The sequence below is a fragment of the Macrotis lagotis genome, chromosome 4, assembly GCF_037893015.1.
Source record: "Macrotis lagotis isolate mMagLag1 chromosome 4, bilby.v1.9.chrom.fasta, whole genome shotgun sequence".
Classification (NCBI taxonomy): domain Eukaryota; kingdom Metazoa; phylum Chordata; class Mammalia; order Peramelemorphia; family Peramelidae; genus Macrotis; species Macrotis lagotis.
In genome coordinates this window covers 81,437,124-81,464,814 of record NC_133661.1, presented here as the reverse complement: position 1 = coordinate 81,464,814, position 27,691 = coordinate 81,437,124, and the positions used below count along the sequence as shown (strand labels likewise).

At 36.3% G+C, this 27,691-nt stretch overlaps 2 protein-coding genes across 3 annotated transcripts in view; one reads left to right on the top strand and one right to left on the bottom strand.

The window, feature by feature from the left end:
- The window catches only part of PDE6C (phosphodiesterase 6C), a 66,006-nt gene extending 39,148 nt beyond the window's left edge, over positions 1-26,858 (top strand). For both annotated transcript variants that reach the window (XM_074231879.1, XM_074231877.1), the window contains 7 exons: positions 2,988-3,075; positions 16,171-16,271; positions 18,902-19,009; positions 19,100-19,163; positions 24,762-24,836; positions 25,303-25,386; positions 26,634-26,858. In XM_074231879.1, coding sequence (XP_074087980.1) covers positions 2,988-3,075; positions 16,171-16,271; positions 18,902-19,009; positions 19,100-19,163; positions 24,762-24,836; positions 25,303-25,386; positions 26,634-26,801 — 688 coding nt within the window. In that variant the 3' untranslated portion in view covers positions 26,802-26,858. The remainder of the gene's footprint in view (positions 1-2,987; positions 3,076-16,170; positions 16,272-18,901; positions 19,010-19,099; positions 19,164-24,761; positions 24,837-25,302; positions 25,387-26,633) is intronic.
- Positions 16,890-17,179, bottom strand: LOC141520454 (large ribosomal subunit protein eL43-like; the record flags this gene model as incomplete). The annotated part of the gene is made up of 1 exon (XM_074232088.1): positions 16,890-17,179. A coding segment is annotated over one exon (270 nt), but the record flags the coding sequence as incomplete, so codon positions are not given.
- Positions 26,859-27,691: the final 833 nt, after the last annotated feature.

Below are 27,691 nucleotides of genomic sequence, written 5' to 3'. Positions count from 1 at the left end.
ATCAATTTTGGCAGCTGAGTGGAGGGTGGACTGGAGGAGAGAGGGACGTGTGCCAGGTAGACTCATCAGCAATCTGTTGAAGTAGGCTAAGAATAAAGTTATGAGGAACTACACCAGGGAAGTGACAGTGTCAGAGAAGAGAAGGGCACATGTTTGAGAGATGTTACAAAAGTAAAATCAAAAGGACTTGACAACTGATTATATTTGGGGAGATGGTGAAAGTGAGCAGTCAAGAATGATTCTTAGGTTGTGAACCTGGGTGACTGGGATTTTAAGTCAAGTCTTCTGATCCTGGCAGGTGGGGGATGAAGTGGATAGAGTGCTACATCTGAAGTCAGGAATACTCAACTTCCCGAATTCAAATCTGGCCTCAGACATTTAGTAGTTGTGTGACCTTGAGGAAGTCACTTATCCCTGTTAACCTCACTGAGAGGTTAACCTCACTGAAATGACTGAACAGCAACAATTTGTTTCCAAATCTAATGGTTTGTTCCAATCTACCATAGTGGACTGTGATCTACTGATGTAGTGAGAAATCATAGATCTTTCTTGTATCCACCTACCTTATATACTAACCCAGCTATGCTAGACTGTCCATGCTCATTGCCAAGTTGTCTTTCTATAAACATTCTCCATATTTTGGAACAAAATCTAATTGTGAAAACTGAATCAGAAACTCAATCTGTGAAAATAGGATCATTTTAGACTATTTACAACTTATTTAGATATATTATTTTTAGGTTTTTGCCAGTTAATCAGTACGTGTCTGAGTCAGGATTTGAACTCAGGCCCTCCTGACTCCAGGGCTGGTGCTCTATTCATCGCACCACCTGCCTGACCCAATTTATTTAGATTTCAACCTGAAGTTCCTTTCTGATACCTAAGGAACAAATAAACAGATAAATGGGGAAGAAATAAAGTGTAGGTCTTTTAGACATCATCCAATAAGTAAAATTTAAAGCATGAAATATTTCTTTCAAAATAGTCTTCTGGTGAAGGTTATTCCAATTTTGTTGCTTCCCAAAGCTTCTCCTTTGCAAATATATAAAGAGATAAGGGTTTGAATTGTGGTCAGAGTTGAAAGTTTTTTAAAGTCAGTTTTGGTAAATAAGCATACTTCACTGATATCGATCTTTGAGAAGCCAGGTATCATTACCAAATCATGAGAAGAAATCAAAGGGAGACTTGAGTAGACTGTGCAGGCTATAGTGGGAGACAGCATTGGATAGTGGAGAGAGAGCCAGTCTCCAAACCAGAAAGACTTTACTTCAAGTCCTGCCCCATACCTATACTAGTTATGTGACCCCAGGAGGGTGACTCTGGGTAACTCTCAAGTCTATAACTGCAGATAAGGTCTTCTGCATCCATAGAGAAAGTTTCTTCATCTAGGAATTCCAGTCCCTATCTCTATCCATATCCTATTATAATGTGACAAATTGTGTTTTATAATTTTTTGTGTTTTTACAATTTTTCATTTGATTTTTTTTTTATACTTGAACCTTAGATTTTTATCCTTGTTTCCTGGATGACCTTGAACAAATTGCCCCCCTTTTAAAAATTTTTAAATTTTTTTCCCAATTAGATGTAAAGATAGTTTTCAACATTCATTTGTTTTTGTTTTTATTTTTAATTTTTTACAAGGCAATGGGGTTAAGTGACTTGCTCAAGGTATTACATCTAGGGAATTATTAAGTGTCTGAGGCCACATTTGAATTCGTCTTCCTGACTCCAGGGCCTGTGCTCTAGATCCACTGCGCCACCTAGCTGCTCTTCAACATTCATTTTTGGAAAATTTTGAGTTCCACGTTTTTCTACCTCTCTCCCTTTCTCCTCTATGACAGCAAGCAATCTGAAATGGGTTATATTTGTACAATCATTTTGAACATACATATTTCCATATTAGTCATAGTGTGAACGAACAATCGGAACAAAAAGGGAAAACCATGAGAAATTTTTAAAAAACATAAAACCAATTTTTAAAAAGTGGAAAAAGTATGCTTTCATCTGCATTCAGACTCCATAGTTCCTTCTCAGAATATTGATGGCATTTTCCATCCCAAGTCTTTTGGAATTATCTTTGTTCCTTGTACTGCTGAGAAAAGCTATTATGTCATCATGTAATGTTGCTATTAATGTATATAATGTTCTCCTGGTTCTACTCACTTCACACTGTATTAGTTCCTATAAATCTTTCCAGATTTTTCTGAAATGGGTGCCACTTTTCTTATCTGTAAGTTAGGATCTTGGATTAGATAACCTGAGAGATAATTTACAATTGTAAATTCTCTGTACTTCAGATGCAAGGAATAGGGGATCAGGAATCTTAATTTGTTACTGTTGTTATTGGGCTCAACAAATATTCACTGTGCAACTACTACATGCAAGATGCTGTTCCAGGGATTAGTTTCTTTTGGAACCACAAGAAACAAAAGGATTAAGATCATAGGAAAAGGAGTCTTAGAGATCATTCAGTCTAAGGCTCTCATTTGATAGATAAAAACACTAAAACATAGGAGTAAATGAAATGACTGCCCCAAGGTTACATGCGTTTGATAATCAGAATATGAATCCAGGTTTCTTGATACAGTGATGTTTTTACTAGAACATGTAGCTTTAGGGAAAAAACCCTTTAACTCTTAACAAAAAAAAAATGTGAATTTAAAATGAATTTCAAGATAGCTCTCTTAACAAGTAGAACTATCCATAAATGAAATGGTCAGCATTGTGTGGTTCACCCTCTTTTAGGAGTCCAAATAGAGACTGGTTGACCATTATCTTGCAGTGAAAATACTTTTTGGAAGGGGGGGGCAGTATTCGATTGGATGACCACTGAGTTCTCCTAACTCCAAAATTATTCTATGATTCTATGATGCTCTTTTATCTAGTATAACAAAGAATACTTCAGACATTCTTAGGGAAATGTCTTAGGCATCTGATATTTCCATAGAATGTAAATGTAATTTGGGGCACATTGCTTTTCTTCCTAGATCAGCATCTCCTTTAGCCAAGCTTCATGGATCTTCCATTTTAGAGAGACATCACCTGGAGTTCAGCAAGACTCTGCTGCGTGATGAGGTATGGAAATATTTGAGTCTGGAGCAAATCTAATACTTTGCTCCTGACATAGTTTTAGATTAATGAATGTCCCTAATGGCAAAACAAACCCACAAAGCAAATATTAAAATGTGAACATAGCAATTGATGAATTATTTGCTGTAAGCTTCTAAACAACTTAAATAATAATGTGCAGAAATGTTTTAGGACCTGAGCTGGAAGGGGCCCTAGAAAAGAAAATGATCAATCAAGGGTTATAGAGCTGAGATTCAAAACTACGTCTTTTGACTTCAAATTTAGTAGACTTTCCATTAAACCATACCTCCTGGGAATCAGAGAGCTCTAATAGTACTCAGACTCAGCACTGAATTTCCACAATTCATATAAATGAATTTCTATATTAGCCATGTTTTACCATAATTTAAAGCTAACTCTATGTCTCAGTCTCTTCATATATGAACTAAAGGATAAGTCATTTTGCCTTCCTTCAAAGTAATACAATGGAGGCAAGCATTTCTTTACCTAGTTTTGAGGTTTGAGATGAGAGTAGAGAAATAACTAAGAGTCTAGGAATGGTTATACAGGCATATCCTCTATGAAAAATGCAATAATTTCTATAAGAATAAGTCATACCCCTCTAAATTATTAGATATATATTCAAGGGCTTGAAAATAATGTGGCTATAAGGTACCAGTGAATATAATCTATTTACACTTTCAAGAATCTTTTATGAGTTCTTGCATCAAAAGTAAAAAAGAACTACTCTTAATAAGTGTGGGGAAAGTGCTCCTTTGTCATAGATAGGGAATATTTAAAGATAGGAAATTAAGAGACAGGAATAAGTAGGCAATTTGAACTTCTTTGTGAGGAAAGTCTTCATACTTAAATATATTTAGTATGTGTGTGTATATATATATATATATATATTTTCTGGAAATGGGAAATTCCAGTAAAACAGAAGCTTTCACACATCACTGCCCTTTTCAGTAGTAAAAAATCAAACTGATGGGAATAAATTGTGGAAAGATCTTGGAAGTGGCAAATGCTTTAATATTATCATCATAGCTTATATGGATCTAGTATTCCACTGTTCACAAAACTGTTTTCTTACAACAACCCTGTGAATTAGGTTCCATTTTACAGATAAGTAAATGGGATCAAACAATTAAAATGATCTGTCCAAGGTTACACAGCTAGTAAATGACAGAGCTGGAATGTGAACACAGCTTTTTTGCCCTCTGGTCCGTACATGGAAAAAGTACCAAATTTTCAGGAGAAAACAATTTAATATATGCTTGAAATAAGATAATGGATTCTGAGCAACCAATAGTGAGCCAGGAAAAGTGCTGGAGACAATGGCTCAATGTACTTCTTTTTTTATTTAATTTTTTGGAAAAGTTTTTAATGATTTTTGGTATTTTTTTTATATAACTCTCACTTTTTCCCCCCATAAAATTCCCTTATAACAAAGAAATACTATTAAGAAAAACAAATGAATACATTGACTCAATCTGCAATAGGGTCTGTCTGTGGTCTACCACCTCATGTCATCATCAGTTCTCTGTTGACTTTGGCAATGATTTAAATTCTGATGCCTTTTAGAATTTTCCTTTACATTTTTGTGGTCATTTTATATATTCTTCTCTTAATTCTATTTTCTTTGATCTTAAATTGATTTCCCTAACTTTCTTGACATCTGACCACATCACTCTCTACCCATTAGTTCCGGGATCAAATATAAAGTCCTTTCTTACATTTAAAACTCTTAACAGCTTGATTCCTCTCCCTAACTTTCTAGTCTTTATGTACTTTACTCTTCTCTGTACTCTCTACAATCCATCCATAATGACCTTCAATTTCTGGGCCTTTGCTTTGACTGAACCCCCAGTCATGGAATACTCACCTTTCTTGCCTCTGACTCTTAGAATCTCTGATTTTCTTCAAGACTCAGCTCAATTGCAGCTTTCTAGATTCTAGAGGAAGCCTCTCCAGATTCCCTCAATTGCAGAAGCCTTCCTTTTGGTGCCTGTTTTTTTTTTTTACATAGCTCTCACTTCTTTTTTCTCATTAAAAATTCCATTATAACAAAGAAATACTATTAAGAAAAACAAATGAACACAATGACTCTATCTGCCAATAGGGTCTGTTTGTAATAATCCACTACCTCATATGGTATTTTTATATAACTGTTTTCTTCCCCATTAGAATGTAAGCTTCTCAAGGAAAGAAACTGGATTTGTCTTTTTTGTACCTCAACAGTTATCAACGTCCTTGGAAAAATAAAAAACTCTTAATATATTTATTAACTGTCCAGTAATCAACCTTCTTCTGTTTCTATCTGTCTGTCAGTCTGTCTGTCTGTCTATCATCTATCATTTATGTATATTTGTTTCTATTTATTTTTGTTACTTAAGCTGTTATTTTAAGTGATTTATTATAAACTTAATATAAAACATCATTGTATCAACATAAATTTTGTAACAAGTTTTGTAGCTCTATGCATAACAGTTGCATGGGAAGTTAGGCGGCACAATGTAATAGGGTTCTGGAACTGAAGTCAAAGAAACTCATCCTCCCAAGTTCAAATCTGTCTGAGATCCTTACTAGGTGTGTAACCCTGGACAACTCATTCCTGTTTGCCTCATTTTCTTCATCTGTAAAATGAACTGGAGAAGGAAATGGAAAACAAACCCAATATTTTTGCCAAAAAACACTTCAAACAGGGTCACAAAGTATCAGATATGACTGAAACAGCCAAATGACAACGGTCCAAGAGAATCTATAGATTTGGAGCTGAGAGGGAATTCAGAGGTCACCTGGTCAAATGACCTCTTTTTACAGATGAGAAAACTGAGGGCTAGAGGGAGACTATGTCTTACCCCAAGTCAAAGATATGCTTACATCCTTCAGCACCTAACTTAGAACTCTCTTCCCTTTACCTTGTTGATCACCATCTTCTCCTGGATCATCATCTCTGGGATTTGAGGGGTGGGGTTTGGACACAGCTTTTGCTTGGTACTACTCCCATCTGTCTGTTCTCTTGATTTTTTTTTTTTAAATTAGAACCGTTTTAACATTATTTCTTTTTAGCTTTTTTCTTTAATTTTGAGTTCCAAATTCTCTCCCTCCTGCCCCTCCCCAACTCAGTGAGAAGGCAAACAATATATCAATCATACATATGAAATCATATAAAATACACTTTCTTATTAACCATATTGCAAAAAATAGCAAGAAAAATAAAGTGAGAAATACTTCAGTTTGCATTCAGAGTTCATCAGTTTTCTCTCCAGAGATAGATGGCATGTTTTCATTATGAGCCCTTTGGAATTATTATGGATCATTGTATTGAGCAGAATAGTCAAATTTTCACAGTTGATCCTTATTACAACATTGCTGCTACTGTGAAAAATAGCTCCTGGTTCTTTTCACTTTACATCAGATCAAATAGGCCTTGCCATGTATTTTTTTTTCCTGAAACCATCACCCTCATCATTTCTTAGTTTTCAATAGAATTCCATCATAATTATATATCACAACTTATTCAGCCATTCCACAAATAATGAACTTCCCCTCAGTTTCTAATTTTTGCCATTACAAAAAGAAATACCATAAATAATTTTGTATAGGTCTTTTTCATTTTTCTTTTATCTCTTTAAGATAAAAACATAGTAGTTGAGTCAAAACATAGTAGCTAGGTCAAAAGATATTATTCAGTTTTTATAGCCCTTTGGGCCTAGTTCCAAATTGTTTTCCAGAGTGGTTGGACAAATTCACTGCACCAACAGTTCATTAATCTGCCTATTTCCCCTCATTCTTTCTACTATTTTTCATTTTTGATAGGTGTGAGGTATTACCTTAGTTGTTTTAATTTGCCTTTCTCTAATATCATAATGCTCTAATGATTTAGAGCATTTTTTCCTATGACTGTAGATAGCTTTGATTTCTTCTCCTGAAAATTGCCTATTTATCTCCTTTGATCATTTATTAAGACTGGATCTTAATCTATAAATGTGACTTAGTTCTATATGAAGTGTATATTTGAGAAATGAGATCTTTATCAGAGAAACTTATTGTTAAATGTTTGATGTTATTTCACTGTCTATGGCACCTTTTAGCAAAATTTAATTTACCCAATGACCTCTTTTAATTGTCTACATTTGCTTTTGCTTTGTCTGCTATCATGATTACTTCAGCTGAAGCATCTTAGATACTGGTAATATTTTAACTCTGCATATTTCTTTCTGATTCAAATACATCTCTTGTAAACAACGTATTGTTGGATTCTGGTTTCTAATCTCTTCTGCTATTCACTCCCATTTTATGGGTGAGTTCATCTCATCCACATGCACAGTTATGACTGTTAACTGTGTATTTCCCTCCATCCCATTTTTAATAGTTATAAATTTTAATCCATAATACAAAAGATTATAGGGGAAAACTGAATAGGACAATACTAGAAAATAAAACATAATGATCACATTTGGAAATATTTATATGGCATCCCATTTTCTTAATAAGCTTCTTCCCATTAGAATGCAATAAATAAAAATACACAAAAGATTTCTCTTGTCTAGGAACTCTCTCCAATGAAGAAAATCAGAACCCACTTACAATCTTAGCAGATAAATTTTAGAGAATTGTTTGAGGCTCAGAAGGTGTAAGTGACCTACCCAGAGACCACAGAGATTGTATAAGGTGGAGGCAAGCCCAAAATACTCTCTACTACATCTCATTGCCTTTTTGTGGTTTTAAAAGGCTATCAAAACTCAAGACATTCTCAGGAAAAGCTGAGAACAAAACTGAAAACAGGATCTTGCTGTCTGTCCTCCAAGGTCTCGGTGCATGTTAAACCAAGAATTCTAAGCACAGATCTCAAGAAGGAACAAAAGAGTACTAGACCTGGAGCAGGAAGCTCTGTGTACAAATCTTGCCTCATGCACTTACTAGCTGACTAACACTGGGCAAGTGACTTAACTTCTGAGTGCTTCAGTTTCTCCATTCATAAAATGAAGATATTAATAGCACCTACCTCACAGGGTATGATGATAAGATAGATATTTGTAAGGTACTTTACAAGTATATTATATATATATACATATATATATATATATATATATTAGATATCAAATAGTAAGAAACTATATAAATGCTAGCTATTATTTTTAATACTAGTGGAAGTACAAAATTGTTAACTGAAACAAGAGATGCTGAAAAGCTGTATAGGAGGTCAGATGAAAAAGGGATGAAGTTTCTTCCATCTGGAAAGATTAAGACTCAGGGGACATTTGACCAAAGTCTAGGAAATCACAAAGGGCATGGTTAAGGTGAATATCAGACCTAGTTTATCAGACCTTGAAACACGAAAATAGGAAGTTTACCTGCTGCAGTTTGAAATGGGGAAATGTGGTTCAAATTAAAGGAAGCACAATTTTACTCAGCTGGTAGGAAAACTCACAGATATCAGTTCCTTACAGAAGTGGTGCTGGAGGGGCAGCTAAGTGGCGTAGTGGATAAAGCACCAGCCCTGGAGTCAGGAGTACCTGGGTTCAAATCTGGTCTCAGACACTTAATCATTACCTAGCTGTGTGGCCTTTGGGCAAGCCACTTAACCCCATTGCCTTGCAAAAACTTAAAAAAAAAAGTGGTGCTGGTTGCAAATGTCTTTATACTTTCAAAAGGATGATAGGAACGTGGATTATACATTTAAAGCTAGAAGGGACTATGGTAGCCATCCTGTCCATCGCCCTTACTTTACAACCTAGGATCTGAGGTTGCCCAGGATCAGATAGCCAGTTTATAGAAGAGGCAGACTTGAACTCAGGATATGAAACATAGAAACAGTTCTTTGTTCACTATATCATAGATGGCAATTCTAGAATAAGTTACTAATAGAAACATAGATACATATGTGGGGAAAGAGAGGAGCAAATGGTCAGTGGCCCCAGAATTTGATCTAGAGTGACCATTCATTCCACCCAGTAGACATAGGATATTTGGGTTCTTGTTCTTTCTCTATTGGTAAAATGGTAATAACACCTATCTACTTTGCCAGATTGTGAAATATAAAAGAAGGAAATAAATATGAAACTTCTTTTCAGGGATAAATATTCCATCTATGTATATTGCCCTTAGTTATGTAAAGCCTTACCTAATGTTTTGTGAGGAATCAAGTCCTTGATGAGTTAAATCCTTTGATTTCTGGGTCACAAAAATCACAGAAATCATTTCTCCTTTAGTGCACATGGGTTTGACTTTATATTAGAACTAATCACCTCAACATTCAAATGTTGAGTGGTTGGCACTGCAGGATAGAGTTGGCATAGCAAGTATTCTTTACGCATCCTTTCTGCAGTCTAAGAGTTTATAATGGGGTTGGGGAGGCTTTAAAAGTTTTTCATTTATTCAGATTATTTGCTCAGTAGTCTGAACTGGTTCTGATGGGCATATAATGACTTAATTGTCGTCTCTAAAAAGAAATATTGCCCATCGATAATCCATAACACCTTTGACAGAGCTTCTCTGAAGCACGACTCACCCAGCTAAAGTGCGAGTTGGAGATCATTGTCAACAATGTTGCCGGGCAGTGGACTTATTCAAAGCTTATTGACATACAGTCAATAACACTGAACTGTTTTGAAGGTTTTAGTCATTGAAGAGGCCTGTTATATTTTTTGGTAAACAGCATATTCCTCAAGTTTTTTTTAGGGTTTTGCAAGGCAATGGGGTTAAGTGGCTTGCCTAAGGCCACACAGCTAGGTGCCTGAGGTCAGATTTGAACTAGGTACTCCTGACTCCAGGGCCAGTGCTCTATCCACTGTGCCACCTAGCAACCCCATCAATTTCTTTTTTTTTAACACCACCAAGACAATACATCTGACTTATAATTGTCAAACTTTGTTTTAAAAATAAAGTTAATTCTTAGAATGAATGCAATCATGGATGAAATGTACTTTAATTACCCAGCTAATTTTTTATTTGTTTTTATACTTAATGTTTGCAACTAAAAATCTCTCCAAGTCCCTTGCATCATCTGTCACCCATTAGATCAATGAAATATCAGAAACAGATCTACTGTGTCACATAATGGGTAACCAAAATTTTCTCAAGTGCCTCGATGTAGCATGACCAGGTTTTGTGGTTTTTAAAGGTCAAGCTGGGGAGGTCTGGCAGAAGGTCCTAACAAAGCTAGAAGAAACCAATGACAGAAGGACCATGCTAGATAGGTGTGGAGGGACTCACCAGTTATAGATTAGCTACTGGTGATGTATTTTTTGGTTATGGTGATACATCAGTGAAGAGATGGAAGTCATTAATGGAAGCAACATTCATAGAGGTCATGGGCCATGTTGATATTGTTAAGTTATTTTTTTCAGTAATATTCAACTCTTTGTGATCCCTTTTAGGGGTCTTCTTGATAAAGATACTGTAGTAATTTGGAGTAGTTTGCCATTTCCTTCTATAGATCATTTTACAGATGAGGAAACTGAGGCAAGCAGGGTTAAGTGACACAGCTAATTAGTGTCTGAAGCCAGATTTGAACTCATATCTTCCTGACTCCAGGCCTGGTGCACCACCAATGGACCATAGAAATGATCTAATATTTAGCATTTCTTTTTGGGCAATTAGGGTTGGCAATTAAAGTATTTTCTTCTCCAATTCCTTCAACTATTCTTTGTGTGACCTAGTTACCTGACCCTCCACCACCCTTTTCTTTCTTTTCTATAGTTTTTGAAAGCTGTTCAAAATTTATGCTACCTAGAACTGAAAGCTATTTTCTCATTATGGTTTCACCATAAACCAAGTATTGTTTTGAAAAGATTGGCCTTTTGAAGACCAGCAGAGCTCTAATCTTTCCTGAAGTAGATGTTTTATTAATAAAGTTCAAGATGGTATTTGATTTTATAGCATCTATATTACATGACTTATTGTATTGAGCTTATGATCAGCTAAAGCCCCTAGGTCTTTTTTCACATAACACTATTATCAAAAAAGATCTCTTTCTGTTTTTTATAATTATACAATTAAGTTTTGAAACCTAAATCAATCAATTAATCAATCAACATTCTTTAAGTGCCTACGATCTGCCATTCATTGTGGTGAAAGGGATACAAAGAGAGACAAAAGACAGCCATAAATATATATGTCAATAAGTTACAAACAGCATCTTGAGAATAATCATTAGAGGGAATGCACTAGAATTAAGAGGGATAGGAGAAGGCATCCTGCAAAAGATGAGATATTAATTGGGACTTAAAGGAAGCTAGGGAAGTCTTGAGGAGGAAGAGCATTCCAAGGATCCAGATTTTATCTGCCAGAGAGCTGAGAGTTGTTGGATCTTATTCATGGAACAGTCAGGAGGTCATTGTTCCTAGATGGAAAGAGTATATATATTAGGGAATAAAGTTTAAGAAGACTGGAAAGACAGGAGAGGACTAGGTAATGAAGGCCATAAATGCAAAACTTTATGTTTCTCTCTGGGAGTTTTAACTTGTTGGTTTGACCTAGCATATATTCTAATCTGAATTTTGAATCATTTTGAATTCCAATTTAGTTACCTGTCATACTGATAATCCCACCTGGTGTCATGTCACCTCTCTGTGGAGCTATATCTTCATCTAAATCATTTATAAAATCACTAAGTGGGTCAGAAAAAAATTCATCATGTGGTAGATATATTTATGTACAACTATCTCTTTGTATGTATGTGTAAAATGCTACCTTCTCAGGGGCAGCTAGGTGGCTCAGTGGATAAAGCACTGGCCCTGAAGTCAGGAGTACCTGGGTTCAAATCCGGTCTCAGACACTTGATAATTACCTAGCCATGTGGCCTTGGGCAAGCCACTTAACCCCATTGCCTTGCAAAAAAACCCTAAAAAAATGCTACCTCCTCTGTAAATTGTTTTAAATGCCTTCCTTAGGCTAGGAAGACATTCCCTTCTTCTCTAAGTGGATCCAGAATTAAACAAATAAAAAAGGACACTCAAGACTGATTTCTACAGATAGGAAGAGCAGGAAGGACTTTGGCAAGAGAAGAGACTTCTGATTTAATGCAATACAAGTATTTCTAAATATAGATGAATATACATACATGAATATATAAAGAGACATATGCATTCACACACACATACATATACACACATATATGTGAATTGAACCACCCTTTAAATGTCGCAGGGAGCTAAGCCAGTAAATGAGGGAGAGCTGTGGATTATAGCATATTTAGATTTTAACAAAGTTTTTATTAAAATAATCATACTCTGATGGTAGAGAAGATGGAGAGAGATGGGATCTAAGATAATAAAATCAGATGGATTCAGAATGATCAGACAGCCAAACTCAAGATAAAAATTGTTAATGGTTCTGTGTCACTGTAACAACAAATATCCCACAGAGTCTTCCAGGGACCTATCCTTGGACCAGAAGATCAAGAATATTTCACCCTCTTATCAATGATTCTGGTAAAAGTACAGATGGTATGTTAATCAAATTTTTAGATGATGCAACTTTAGAAGGGAGAGTTTACGTTCTGTATAATACCATCAGGATCCAAAATTCTAATCAGGATTGATTAGACTGAATCTAATGATAAAATGAGACAATTAGATGGCGCAGTGGAGAATGCTGGGTTTGGTGTCAGGAAGACTCATTTCCCTAAGTTCAAATATGACTTCAAACCCTCATCAGATGTGTGACCCTGGACTAGCCACTTAATCTTGTTTGCCTCAATTCTTTTATCTATAAAATGAATTAGAGAAGGACTTGGCAATCCACTCCAGTATCTTGGGCAAAAAGAAAACCCAAATGGGGTCAACAAAGAGTCTCAAATGAAGAACAACAACATTAAGATAAAATTCAATAGGGATAGATTTAACATTTTGGGCACAAAAAAAGGTATATTCACCAGAGCAAGATGAGGCAGGCTTGATAAAATAGACATTCTGAAAAAGACCTGGGGGTTTTAGTGGTCCACAAATTCAAAATGAGTTAGCAGCAGTATGGAAAAAACAAGAAAAAATTATGGAAACTGGGGCTACCTTAAGAGGGACAGAGTTTCCTGAATTAGGAAGTGATCATCTCACTGTTCTCTGTCCTAGTCAGACCTCATCTGTGTTCCTTTCTGGGCCCAACAGTTCAAGAAATACATATCTTGAATGTTCAGAGGAAGACTAATGAAGGGCATTAATTCCATGGCATATAAGAATCAGTTGAAAGAAATGAGCATCCATAGTCCAAAAAAGAGGAAACATGATAGTTATATTGTTTGTTTAAGGGCTTTAATGCATTTTATTTGGATTGGGAGGGAAGAGCCAGGAGCAATTTGTGGAAGTTACAAAGAGACCAGGTTAGCTTGGATGTGATGGAAAAACTGGGAGTATCTGCTGGTTCAGTAGCTAGAAGAAACCTGAGTTAAAATCCAGCCTCAGAGACTTACCAACTGTGTGATCCTGGGCAAATCATTTAACCCCTATTTTCCTCACATATAAAATAGAGCTAATAAGAACACCTCCCTCAACCTCTGTTTCCATTTCCTCATCTGTAAAATGTGAGAAATAATAGGACATACATCCTAGGGTCATTGTGAGGAGCAAATGAAATAATTGTAAAGGGCCTAGCACAGTGTCAGACCCAGAGAAAGTGCTCTATAAATGTGAATAATAACTATTATTATTAATATTTGCATTATTATTAACAAAGAAAACTTTTTAAAAATGGAATGGGATACTTTGAGACCCCTTCTCTGGAGATCTTGAAGCAGAGGCTGGACCGGTTGCTTGCCCACCATGAAAATACATGATTCTATGATCCAGGGTTAGGTAGGATTCTTTTTCATACATGGGAAGGACATGAAGCTGAGATCTCTTCCAACTCTTGAATTCTGTGCTTCTGGGAATATTTTCTAAAAAGATCCAGTGACAAATTCCCTTATAAAGTGAAGGATTCACATTTTTAATGAAGCTAAATCATCCCCAATAGATAGGTTTTCTAAGGCTGAATTTTGTTTTTGAAGTTTTATGACCATAATCTGATTTCTTGAAGTGCAGAGTACTTGTATTAGAAAAATAAATGCTAACAGTAATAGGCAATTAGAGTTCTCAGATGAAGTCAAGGGTTATAATTTAATACTTTGATCTTTGTGATTCTTCATTAGCTAAGTAAACAAACAGCTAATTGGTGGATCTAGAGAGAATTCTTAATTAAAAGCAGTGAACCTGGGTTTGGGCCCTTGGGCATTCTTTAACTAAAATAGATGCCTTCTTTCTGTTGTGGGCAGAATGGTGATTCATTGTGCTCTGTTTGAAGTGTTGCCAGGCTCCTCCCTTTTTCATCTTTGCTTATATTAGGTACTATGCACCTTGTCAAACCCCTCCACACCAGCTCTGTTACACCCACCTCACCAAGTTTTCTACTTCTAGTCTGTCTTCCTCAAAGATGGGAGATTGAGCTCATCCAGCCAGCCATCCATCCATCCATCCATCCATCCATCCATCCATCCATCCATCCATAAATACACATATGCATGGATATTTGTATTTACATTAGTATGTGTATACACATACACACTATCATATGCTTATTACCTATGTATCTATACACATACATACATACAAATACATGTATTCATGGCATAGGTACTTGTCTTCTCCATTAAAATATAAGTTCTTTGCAAGTAGGCAATTGTTTCATTCTTTTTATTTGTATTTCCAGCTCCCAGTCCAGAGTACATAATGGGAATTTAATAGGTACTTGATGATTGAGTAACTGTAAAGATCAAATATGTAGTAATATGAGGTAGCTGGTGGCTCAGAGGATATAGAAACTGGACCTAACATCAGGAAGACTTGAGTTATTTAGGGCCCACAGACTGGTGGGTCTCTTGATTCTTGTGACCTCACTCTTTGAATCTATAAATGCAAGAGGATGATGAAGTACAAGGATGTGTGTGTGTGTGTGTGTGTGTGTGTGTGTGTGTGTGGTGTGTGTGTTGTGTTTGGTGTGTGTGGTGTGTGTGTTGTGTGTGTGGTGTGTGATGTGTGTGGTGTGTGATGTGTGTGTGTGTGTGTGTGTGTGTGTGTGTGTGTGTTATGTGTGTGTAGATTCATTCCTTAGGGTAAATGCCAAAGCAAAGAGGTATTGAAATTTTTCTTCTCTAAACTGTAACGACTATTTTAACAATCAATTTTTGTGAACCTGAGTCATTTCAGTCATGTCCAAATCTTTGTGACCCTCTTTAGGGTTTTCTTGTCAAGGATACTGGCGTGGCTTGCCATTTTCTTCATTTTACAGATGAGGAAATTGGAGCAAATAGGTTTAAATGACTTGTTCAGGGTTATACATCTAATAAGTTTCTGAGACTGAATTTGAAGTCCTTTTCACTATTTTCTATTCACTGTGCCACCTAGCTGCCCTTGCCATGCAACGAACAAGCTATTATTAGGAAGATATAGGGGCAGCTAGGTGGCACAGTGGATAGGACACCAGCCCTGGAGTCAGGAGGATTGAGTACAAATCTGAACCCATACACTTAATGATTGCCTAGCTATGTGACCTTGGGAAAATTACTTAAACCCATTGCCTTAAATAAATAAATGAAAAGAAGCTATAGAATAACTTTTGGGCAGCTAGGTGATGCTCCAAGCATAGAGACTGGAGGACTGAGTTCAAATTTGGGCTCAGACAATTACTAGCTGGACAAGTCACTTGACCTTGCTCATCTCACTTTCCTCATATATAAAATGAATTGTTGAAAGAAATGGTAAACCACTCCAGTATCTCTGCCAAGAAAAGCCCAAATGAGGTCATGAAAAGTTAGACATAAATGAACTGACTTCACAACAACAACATAGAACAATAAGATACCAGAGCATCTGTCTTCTATTTGGTCTGTAGCAATTTACTCAAGTTCTCATAAAATGGACATACTAACACTATTAGATGAGTAACAAAACCCACTCAGTCCTACCAACCAGCACTATTCTGAGGACAAATGGAATCATGTATGGAAAGCCCTAGCCTTGAAGCATTGTGGGAATATCAGCTATGGTCATTATTTGGTTTGGTTTAAAGAACTGAAGACACACGAATGATTTCATTGTCTTGTGATTTTCCATCTTACAGAGTTTAAACATCTTCCAGAATCTCAATAAGCGCCAATTTGACACTGTCATTCACCTATTTGAAGTGGCAATAATAGCAACTGACCTGGCTTTATATTTCAAGTAAGTCCTTGGGTTTCTGTAGGGTTCCTTGCACATTTTAACTTAGAGTTTTTTCTTCTTTGAGATAATTACAGGAGCGGCTAGGTGGCACAGTGGATAAAGCACCAGCCCTGGAGTCAGGAGTACCTGGGTTCAAATCCGGTCTCAGACACTTAATAATTACCTAGCTGTGTGGCCTTGGGCAAACCACTTAATCCCATTTGCCTTGCAAAAAAACCTTAAAAAAAAGGAAAAAAGAGAGATAATTACAGAGCTGATGTTTATAAGGTCATTATTCTGAAAGAAAATGTTCATTTTCCTCTTTGAGTTTTCTGTAAGGTGTCCCTCTCTGCTCGGGGATGGTTGTAAATTGTTGCCAAAATCTGCCCTCTGGGGCCAAACCAGAGAGGCCTAATCTCTTTTCTACCGGACAAATCTTTACATTTTTAAAGAAATTTTCATGTGCATCTAGTTCTTGTGAAGTACACTCTTCAATCCCTTAAGAGATTTTTAACTCACAAAAGAAGGTATAGAAATTCAGTTTGGTCCTGGGTACACAAAATAAGATTTCCTATTTTCTGAATCTTCTTTTTTTTTTATTCCACAAATTAATCCATTTATTGTTGGACTATGGGCTGCAGATAATAGATAAAAAGATTTTACTGGTCTTTCAATTCCTTCAGTCTTCTGATGGCAGATTTGACTGTGACTGCAGAGGTGGTATTGTATGTCCACGCACCACCAGCTACTGTTTTCATACAGGATCCACAATGCCAGATACCCACGGCCCATCTCTTCATTTTGGTCTTGCCACACAAGGAGCAGGTATACTTGGCATGCTGGCTAATTTCAATTTTTTTCACCATTTTTCTGAGGGTTGCACCATAACGTGTTCCATATTTACCAACACTCCCGACCTTCTTTGTAGTTTAGCCATGTCGCCAATTGCAGGGCCACGGCTCGGAGAGGCTGAATCTTCTAAAAAATACATAACAGATCCTACTCTTCAACACTGTCCCTCTCCTCTTCCCCTACAAATAAAATACTTTTCCTTTTTTTGTACCTTTTAAAACCAACCAAAATCAGAGGCATTGATGAAGTCTGTGAACTTAAACTTGTTCTTTTAAAATTTTGATAAATAGATTTCAAAATAGTTGGTTTCCTATACATTCTATTCTATTTTGTGCATTTAAAAATATAATTTTCAGAAGAACTTCATAAGTTTCACCAGACCCCTGAAGGGGTCCGTGACACGGAGATAATTACCCCACATATAAACCTTCACCAGAAGAGGCAAAAAAAAAGCACTTTACATACACAAGCAAGTGTGTAAGTAGAGCAATGAAAATAAGGTCCCGCTAGGTCAGACGCTGAGACTACTAGACTCATACAAGATTGCATTTTGTGAATGCTGAATTAATCTTCCCATTAATAGAGCAAGGTTAATTTTTTCATTTAAACCACTAAGGAATTGACTTAATGTGGCAAACGCCAAATATTCCAAGACAATATAGACAATCTTTGATCAGATTACTGATTCTTTCCTGTGTCAAATCAGATAAAAGAAAAGATTTTCTTAGGAATAGGTAGGCTTTTTTATTTTTTAGGTTTTTGAAAGACAAATGGGGTTAAGTGGTGTGCCCAAGACTACACAGCTAAGAAACTATTAAGTGTCTGAGGCCAAATTTGAACTCAGGTACTCCTGACTCCAGGGTCAATGGTCTATCCACTGCACCACCTAGCCTCCCCTTGGTAGGTTTTTTAAAAGCAAAATGTAGACCAATAGGTTACATGGCAACATCACCATGTGGATACACATACAATGAGCTAATGTTGAAACAATTCACTCAGCAAACATTTATTTAATGCCTACTGTGAACAGAATACTGTAATAGATTCCAAGGAAGATTTAAAGTTTCAGTAAAATACTGATCCTGCCTTCATGCAATTTTCATCCTAAAAGGGAAATAAGACATAAATACACATCACTATAATATTCAACATTACATAAATAGGAAAGTTGCAAAAGAGTTGAGTGAAATCTAATGTTGTTGTTTGTTACAATGACATTTTGTTCTGAATTTATGTGTTGTGCTTTCTTACTTTTACTAGCCCTGTAATGCTACCCCACCCATTTCACAAATCTCCAGCCACTCCTTATCTTTCAACTCTCCTAATTCATCTCCCTTTAGATCTTTTCCTTCTGGGGGCCCCCAAGAATTTGAAATTTTTTCCCATCCATAGACATCCCCCTGCTAAGGTTATATTTGAGGTAGCTGGTTGGTACAGTGGATAGAGTACAAGAATGCCTAAGTACAAATCCAGACTGACACTTTCTAGCTATGTGCCCCTGGGCAAGCTACTTAATGTTGCCTCAGTTTCCTCAGCTCTAAAAAGGGATAATAGCCCCTTCCTCCCAGAGCTGTTGTGAGGATCAAATGAAATAATAATTGCAAAGTGCTTAGAACAGTGTCTATCACAGAACTATTATTATTATTATTTATTATTACTATTATACATATATATATATATATATATATATATATATGTATATATATGACTATGAAGTCTGGTGCTTAGGAACTTAAAGAACTTTGCAGATCTTCCTGTTTGTCCCAGTTATTACACCTACACATTTGTACCTTTTGCAGAAAAAGAACCATGTTTCAGAAGATTATTGACACTTGTGAAAAAATGGAAACTGAAGAGGAGATCATTAAGTACATATCCATCGATCCAACCAAAAAAGAAGTTATCATGTAGGTGGTTGCCTTTTAATTCTAAATTGTTGTATACAAATCTGTGTTTCCCATGATTTTGCTTAGCCTTTCTTTGCTTTGTTCACAAAGGGCAATGATGATGACAGGGTGTGACCTCTCTGCCATAACCAAGCCTTGGGAGATTCAAAGCCAGGTGAGTCTGAGTCTCTTTAGATTTTTTCTGTGACACGACTAGAGTCCAAGTCTTATCTAAGTGTATTTTACCATTCCAGCCGATTTTAGTCACACTTGTCTTTTATGAAGACTATACAGATAATTGTCCTTTACTTGGTTGAATTTATCTCTTCAGCCAAGAAGGAGAGGAGGGAGGCAAATAAGTAAGTTATAGTTAGAAAGAAGATATATTTTTCTGTTTTACCTCAATGAGTGCAAAATATGAAAGAGCACTGAGGTGGTTCAAGGTTTCAAGCACCAGGGAGACGACTCAGATCTTAGCCAAGGCAAATAGGAGGGGAGGTTGGTTTCCCTGGGTAACCTAGATAACAATCATAAAAGCTTATCTGAAAGCATTACCAATGATGGAACAGATTGTAAAAATGCATTTGAAATTTGTTCAGGGAATTTCAGAGTTGTTTGGGAGGAGCAGTTACATCGGGCTAAAAGGAGACAGAGATGGAAAGCTGCTTCTCAGAATAAGAGTCAGAATGAACCTTTGAGTTCCCCAAGTCCAATTCCTCATTTTATAAAAGACCTAAAGTACAGACAGTGCAAGATCACCTAGTTGATTAGTAACCAAGTTAAGTCAAGAAGCCAAGTCTCCTGATTCCCATAGGCCTTCTTCCATTGTATCACTAATGATGATGATGATGAAGGGCATTCAAAACCCTTCATATACTAGTCCCCTCTTACATTTCCAGTTTTCTTGCCTCTCACTCCCAAAGATATTCCTTCCAATCCAGTGACATCGGCTTCTTGGCTATTTCATGAACAAGACACTCCATCTCTCAGCTCTGGGCATTCTCTTTGGTTTTTCCCTATCTCCTTTCTCAACTCTACCTGTCCCAACTAAAATCTCATCTTTTTACAGAAAGGTTTTCCCAACCCCTCTTAGTTCCAGTGCTTTCCCTAGGCTAATTATGTTCTATTTATACTACATGTAGCTTGTTTGTACATGTTTTTTGGCTTGTCTGCTCCATTAGATTGTAAGCTCCTTGAGGTCAAAAAAATATTGATTGATTGAGCATTTACTATGTCTCAAGAACTGTGCTAATCACTTCAGATGCAAATAGAAAAATTGAGGCAGTTTCTTCTTTCAAGAAGCTCACACTTTAATGGGGGAAAACAAGACATGAAAAGTAAGTTCAGCTGCATTGAAAACAGCAAGACCTGGAGGCTTTCCATATTACATGAAGAAATACAGTTGGTGATTTTCACCTCATCCAAACCATGTGAATAGTCAGATGGGTTCTGGGAGGTTAGATGTCAGGGGACAGGGAAAGGAGGGAATCTGTTTTTAGTGTGATGGCTTTGTAAAGCATTTTACATGCATAAGTTCATTGGTCATGACAACAGCCTTGTGAGGTGAATATTATAGCTATTATGTTCATTTTACTGATGAAGAAACTGAGGCTCAGAGATGCTAAATAACCACACACACACACACACACACACAGCTAGTAAGTATCAGAGACAGATTTGAATGCAGGTCTTCTGGTCTGCATGATAAGGACCTTCTTCATTATACCAGGTTATACCTCTCAAGAACACTCCCAAGTATAAAAATGTGCTGAGTCTTTGACAAGGTTTTGATCCCCCAAAAGAGAGGCCTCAGAACAATAATGAAATTATAGAATAAACCCAGGCAAAAAGAGGCTCTGGAGTTATCTGGGTTCAAGTTTATTATAGTGGGGGATTATCCATTGAGGGACCAGTCTTGGGAGCATGACTAAGGGACCCACATGCAATGAGTCTGCTTATATGGAAATTTGTGATGCAAGGCCATATATTTTAGGCACATAATTGTTGCATCATAAATTTGATATATTGTGATATATAACTTGATAAAATATATGTAAAATAATATGTAAAACATGTGTAATCTCATATATATGTATATGATTAGAGGGACCAATGGAACAATTTTTATTATTTTAATGTTTATACTTTAGGTTAACAATTTTCTTCCAGAGCAGATTCTCTTAGTATCGAATAAATGGGATAGGTAGGGAATGTAAAAATAGGAGAGATCAATATATGAGGATCAGTATGCTTTCTAGAGCACTATTTTCTTAACTCTGTTAGGATGAGAGATCCATGAAGTGAGGCTTCTCACAAAATGAATCATGTAAGCAAGCAAAAAAATTGTGTGTATTCTAAATCAAAAGTTATTTTTAATTAAAATCTCTTTTACACTGAACCTGTAACTATAATTTAGCTGCCAATTTGGGTAGGTGGGAGGTGAAGTAGATAGAGTACCTGTCAGAAAGACTCATCTTCCTGAGTTCAAATCTGGCCTCAGACACTTATTGGCTGTGTGTGAACCTGGACAAGTTACTTAACTCTGTTTGCCTCAGTTTCCTCAGCTGTAAAATGAACTGGAGAAGGAAATGAAAAACCACTCCAGTGTCTCTGTCAAGAAAACTCCAAATGGTGTGGAACATTTGAACATCAGTCATATTTGCATAGATATAATTGCCAAAACAATAAATGGTAGGAACTAAACCAATTTAGGAGGCAAAGGAAAAGCATACAAACAGAGAGAACAGACATGCTAAGGCAATAAAAAGTGACCCCCACCAATTTGGTACTTAGAGGCCAAAATGATGCCAGTGTTGCTGGTAAAGTCAAGTCTCCTGTTTGCTTGATCACTAGTCAGAGTCTTCTTCCCAAAGACTCAAGGAGTTTTAGATTTAAAGATCAAGGCTATTCCCATCAGCATCCACCTAGACAGAGTATCTTAAAGAGGATGAGTGACCTTCAGCTGCCACAATTAAACATGGCTTTTTGGGTATACTTTGGAGAAAAATTTGAAATTCCTTTATCATGAGCTGAATTACACTAAATTAACATTAAGAAGTATAAAGTGGGTTGGAGTCATAGACCGAGACCCCATTAACCTTTCTTGGATCCTTGGATCCTTTCCATCAGGAGTTATTGAAGCCTGTGTGGCAGTGATGGTTAGGCTGGAAGGTGTAAAGGAGTCATTTGGGGTACCAGAAAATTATATTAAAAAAGATATTTCAGTTATTTTATGAATACTACAGTGAACACTTCTAGGCCCTATAGGAACTAGGACTTTTCATATTGTAAAAGAAGAACCACTTATATATTTGGGTTATAGTCATAGTTCATTTTGGCATTCTTTAGAGATGATGCAAATATCAGAAAGAGATGAATGAACCAGTCTCCATATATCTAAATTTTTTTGATTTTTTTTGAAGTTGATTGGGTCAACTTCATTTCTTGAAGTTGATTGGGACAACTTCAATCCATTCAGAGCACTGAAGGCAGAGAGTTTAGGAAATAATCCTGAAAAGCTATGTCACTATAGTGGAAGTTTTCAATAAGATGGAAGAAATGCTGATGAAAATCTGGACCCTCCAGTTCAAAGAAAGATCTAGAGAAATTCACCTTTAGAGATTTTTCAATGTCGAAGGAGTGGAAGTCTCATCTAATGATGAAAGCCAGTATAAGGACTGGTATGTTCTCTTATGCAAAAATTTACTTCATTTGATGATGTTTTCTACCCCTCTCATTTCAAATATCTTCTTTTCACAGATGACTTGTGTATGTGTGTGGAAATGCCTATACATATTTGTATAAGTATATACCTGTGGATATGGATATATATATATGAATATCTGTCTATATGTATATACTCATGTATGTTTATACATGTGCATATGCATGTGTGTAATATATATATATATATATAATATAATATATATATTTATATCTGGTTCCTTTTCCTGAGAACTTTAATTATGTATTATCAAATCTAGTCTCAAATTTAGCATCAATTTGCTGAACATTTCTGCTTAGGTGTACTATAACTGTCTCAAACTCCAACAGAACTTGTTAGGTCCCTCTAAACCTTTCCCTATTTCTCATCCTTCCAAGTTTACAACCTCAGAGATAATTCTTGATTCTATTTTCTCTCTTACCCTCTATATCATTCAGTGATCCAATCCTACCAGTTTTAACTCCATAACATCTCTTGTATTAGTCCCCTTCTTGTTCTTCCCAAATAAAATGGGCTCTCTGCTTGGAGTCTTTCTCCCTCTTGAATCCATTTCCAAAATAATCTTAAGGCACAGGTCTGTTCATGTTGATCCCTTGCTCAAAACACTCTTCAGACTGATATTTGAAGTCCTCCATATTCTGACTCCCACCTAACTTTCCAGCTTTATTTCACATTATTCCCCCTTCAAGAACACTCTACTCTAGCCTAACTGCACTCTTAGCTGTTCCCCAGATGTGACATTCCACCTGTCTCCTGCCTTCATGGATTATCCTCTGTGCACTTCTCTACTCATTTCTGCCTTAACATATTGTCTTCATTTGAGAACTGGCTCAGGGGACACAATCCCTAGGAAGGCTTCCTTGATCCCTCCACATACCAGGACTAATCACACCTTAATTTTCTATATATTGTATTTAATTGCATACATGTACAGGAGAATGAATTTCCTTGCAGTTAATGGCTATTTCATATTTGCCTTGGCATCTTAGAACTTAAAATGGTGCTATGTACTTTGGCGGATAGGGAAGAGGATGGTATAGTAAACTTTTCACTCATATAGGAAACTTTTGGTTTAGAACCCTTTCAGCAGATGCAAGGCTATAGCTATTGTTTTTATTTATAAGTTATTTTATTATAAGCTATTATATAACTAAGGGCAGATAAGTGCTGGGCCTAGAGCCAGGAAGTCCTTGAGTTCAAATCTAGCCTCAGACACTAGTTGTGTGTCCCTGAGCAAGTCATTTAACTTCAGTTTGCCTGTTTCTTCAATTATAAAATGGGTAATAATATAAGTACCTACCTTATGGGGTTGTTTCAAGAAGTCAATGAGATAACATTTGTTTACAATGGTTTAGCATTTAGCACACAGTGCTATATAAAGGCTCCTTCCTTTCTTTTGCCCCACTTCATCTTATACTTGAATGACTTGACCAAGGTCCCAAAGGCAGTATGAGTCGGAGGTCTTGCCATGATTTCATGTTGCCTTACTCCTCTGTATGCAGTAGATCCTTAATAACTATTTTCTATATATATATATTTCTCTGATTGTCTCACTTCCAAGGCCATCTCCAGTTGTCCTGATCCATATATGTCCACTGGACCCAGTTGGCTCTGGAGGAGAAAGTGAGGCTGGTGACATAGCACAGCACTCCTCACTCAAATCCAATTCATGTGCTTGTCATGGCACCTCCTAATGTCATGGTTTTCTTTGAGAATGAAGGATAAACATCAACATCTAATATTATATATATATATATATATATATATATATATATATATAAAAAACAAATAAAAATATATAAATAATAAATTGCTATATGAAATCACAGTGTAAGGTACTGATCAGCTGTGTTCCCTGACCTCAAGAAGCTTATTTTCCTCATGAGTAGAAAAGAGATTAAATTTATTCTGATTGGTATTGGAAGATAGAACCAGGAACAACAGGTTTCCTGGAGTCACAAAAATCTGAGTTTAAGGCTTGTCTCTATTACTGACATTTTTTTCTGTTAATAATCAGGTTTTGGTAAACTAAACCTTTCTTAATTGCAGGTAGCCCTTATGGTTGCAAATGAATTTTGGGAACAAGGAGACCTGGAGAGAACAGTATTGCAACAACAACCAATTGTAAGGGGTTTGATATGTTAACTAGAATTAATATCCTATGAAAACTTAAAATCCTTATGAAATCTTTCATTAGTATCCTATTCTGATGCCTCATCACAATATAGAGCAGAGCATGGGCACTCTAAAATTGTGCCAGCAAAACATAATCCCTGTCAGAACCTAGTAAGATAGGGTGAGACTCAATGTGGTAATGGATGGCACATCTATCTTTTGGGGACCAGCCTGGCACATTCCCAGGTCGGTCATATCATCAGAGGGAGATGAACGTTTTAGCCACAGCAGCTTTCATAGACCCTCTTACTAAGGGGCAGAGGAGGTAAGATATTCATGGGTGGAAAAGGGAACCCCACAATGAATCACAGAAAGTATTGCAGCATCCCATTCCTCCAAAAACAGTCATAATAAGAGAGTCTCCTTGGTGATGAAAAGTTAGAAATAGCAAATAAGGGAATTTCTTCCTTTCTAGCCTATGATGGACAGAGAAAAAGGAGATGAACTTCCCAAGCTCCAAGTTGGCTTCATCGATTTTGTGTGTACTTTTATATACAAGGTGAGAAGGTTCGATTTGATTCTTTTATTGTGATTATCATTGTTGGAAAGATCATTTCTTCATGCAGGCTTCAGTTAAAATGAAGAGAGATCTTTTAAAAGTATACCCAGGAAGGCATTTCCTGAGCACAGAATGAATGCATAAGGCATTTTGACATTTGTCTTACTTTAGCACTTGGTGGCATATTGAATAGAGCACCAGACCTGAATTCAAGAAGACAAGAATTCAAATCCAACCTTAGATATTTACTCTCTTTTTCACCCTGGACATGTCACTTAAACTCTGCCTCAATTTTCCTCATCTGTAAAATCCATATAATAATAGGACCTATTTCCCCAAGGTTGTTTTGAGGATAAAATGATAAAATATTTGTAAATCACTTTACAAAACTTAAGTTACTATATAAAAATTAGTAATGAATAGTTGTGAATAGTAATAGCTATTCCATCCTAATCCCTTATTTGGGGGGGAGGTTAAATAGAGATAATAATATTTCACCAGTTGACTATTGCTCAGCTGTTTCAGTTGTGTCCAAATCTCTAACTCCATTTGGGAATTTCTTGGCAAAGATACTGGAATGATTGGCCATTTCCTTCTCCAGAAAACTGAGACAAACAAAGTTATGTGACATGCCCAGGGATACACAACTAGTAAGTATCTGAGGTCATATTTGAACTCAGGGAGATAAATCTTTCAGACTCCAGGCTCAGCTCTCTAGTCACTGTACCACATAGCTGCCCAATTAACAGGTTTATTATACTCTATTATTAGCCTTAAAACTATTGCCAATTCTAAAGAACAAAGAAGTGTTTTCATTTATACGGTGGTCTCAAATGTCTTAGTGCAGTTTTAAGCTACAGTAGGATTGAAACCACCCTAAAATTTTTGAGATGTTCTGTTTTACATGTATTATCTTACTTCATCATCACAATGATCAAGGGAGATAATGCAAGTCTTAATATCCTCTCCTTACAGATAAGAAAGCTGAGGTTCAGAGAATTTAAAAGATTACTTAGAGTCACCAAGACCTAAAGAGGAGTTAGGAATCTGAACCTTGTTCTTGTTCATAGCATATGTCATCCTACCTTTCTATTGGAAAGCAAATTTGCCAAACTTTTGTTTCTGGCCTTCTAAGTCAGCCTTGAATTCTGGCTTATTATTCCCCAAATGACATGTCATTATTCTCAAGCAAAACAAAAGCTTCAGATTTGAATTGTACAATCAGCCACTAATAATTATTTCTTTAGGAATTCTCCCGGTTTCACAAAGAAATTACACCAATGTTGAATGGCCTTCAAAACAACAGGGTGGAGTGGAAATCCCGAGCTGATGAATATGATGAAAAAATGAAGGTGATAGAAGAAGAGAAGAAAAAGCAGGAAGAAATCAACACAACCCCAAAATGTGAGATTTAAAAAAAATTCATATGAAATTTCTCTTTTTTAATCACCAGGATAAACAGGATGTCCAAAAAATTTGGGGGCAACTTTAAGATTTTCAAAAAAAAACCCTTAAGTAAATAAAACTTAACACCACACCAAGTCTTTTGGTACACCCTGTATTATACAAACTGTGCTTGGGTTCTGGTGTGCTCAATTTGTGTGAGTTTTACTCTAGAAAAGCAAGAAAGTGAAAAAAGAAAAGAAGAAAGAAAGAAGGCAGAAGGAAAGAAAAGAAGGAAGAAAAAGAAAGAAAGAAAATAAGGTTGCTTTATTTTACATAGTGAGAATACCATACCTCATTGCTCTGAATATAGGCAGAGGCAGTGAGTGGTTAGCTAAGTTGCCATCAATGAATAGCAGAAATGACCAGAACCTTTGAGCCAGAAGATTAGGGTTTAAATGCCATTTAAAACCTGTGTGACTTTGAATAAGTCACTTCCCCCTTTTGAACTTCAGTTTCTTTATCTGTAAAATTAGGAAGTTGGACTAGATAACCTCTAAGATACTTTTTTCCCTCTTATCTTTTGTGATTCTGTGTGATTGAAGGATATTGTCATGCTCTATCAGTTCCAAGATATTTCTCCCACATTAGCTTATCATGGTGCCATCTTCCACTGACTTGACCATAAATTCTCACCAGTAGAATCAATACATCAAATTACTGATCAGAAGCAGTGATAAGGAAAATGAATTCTCTTTTATCATCCATACTAAATGATACCTTGGAAGATGTGACAGTTCTTGCTGCTTTATACTTAGGCTTGCCAATTCAGTTCTCAAGAGGTTAATGAGGAATTCTTAGCTTCACAAAGAAGATATGGCCCATATTGAATAGTCATTAAAATAACTCTAACATCATTTAA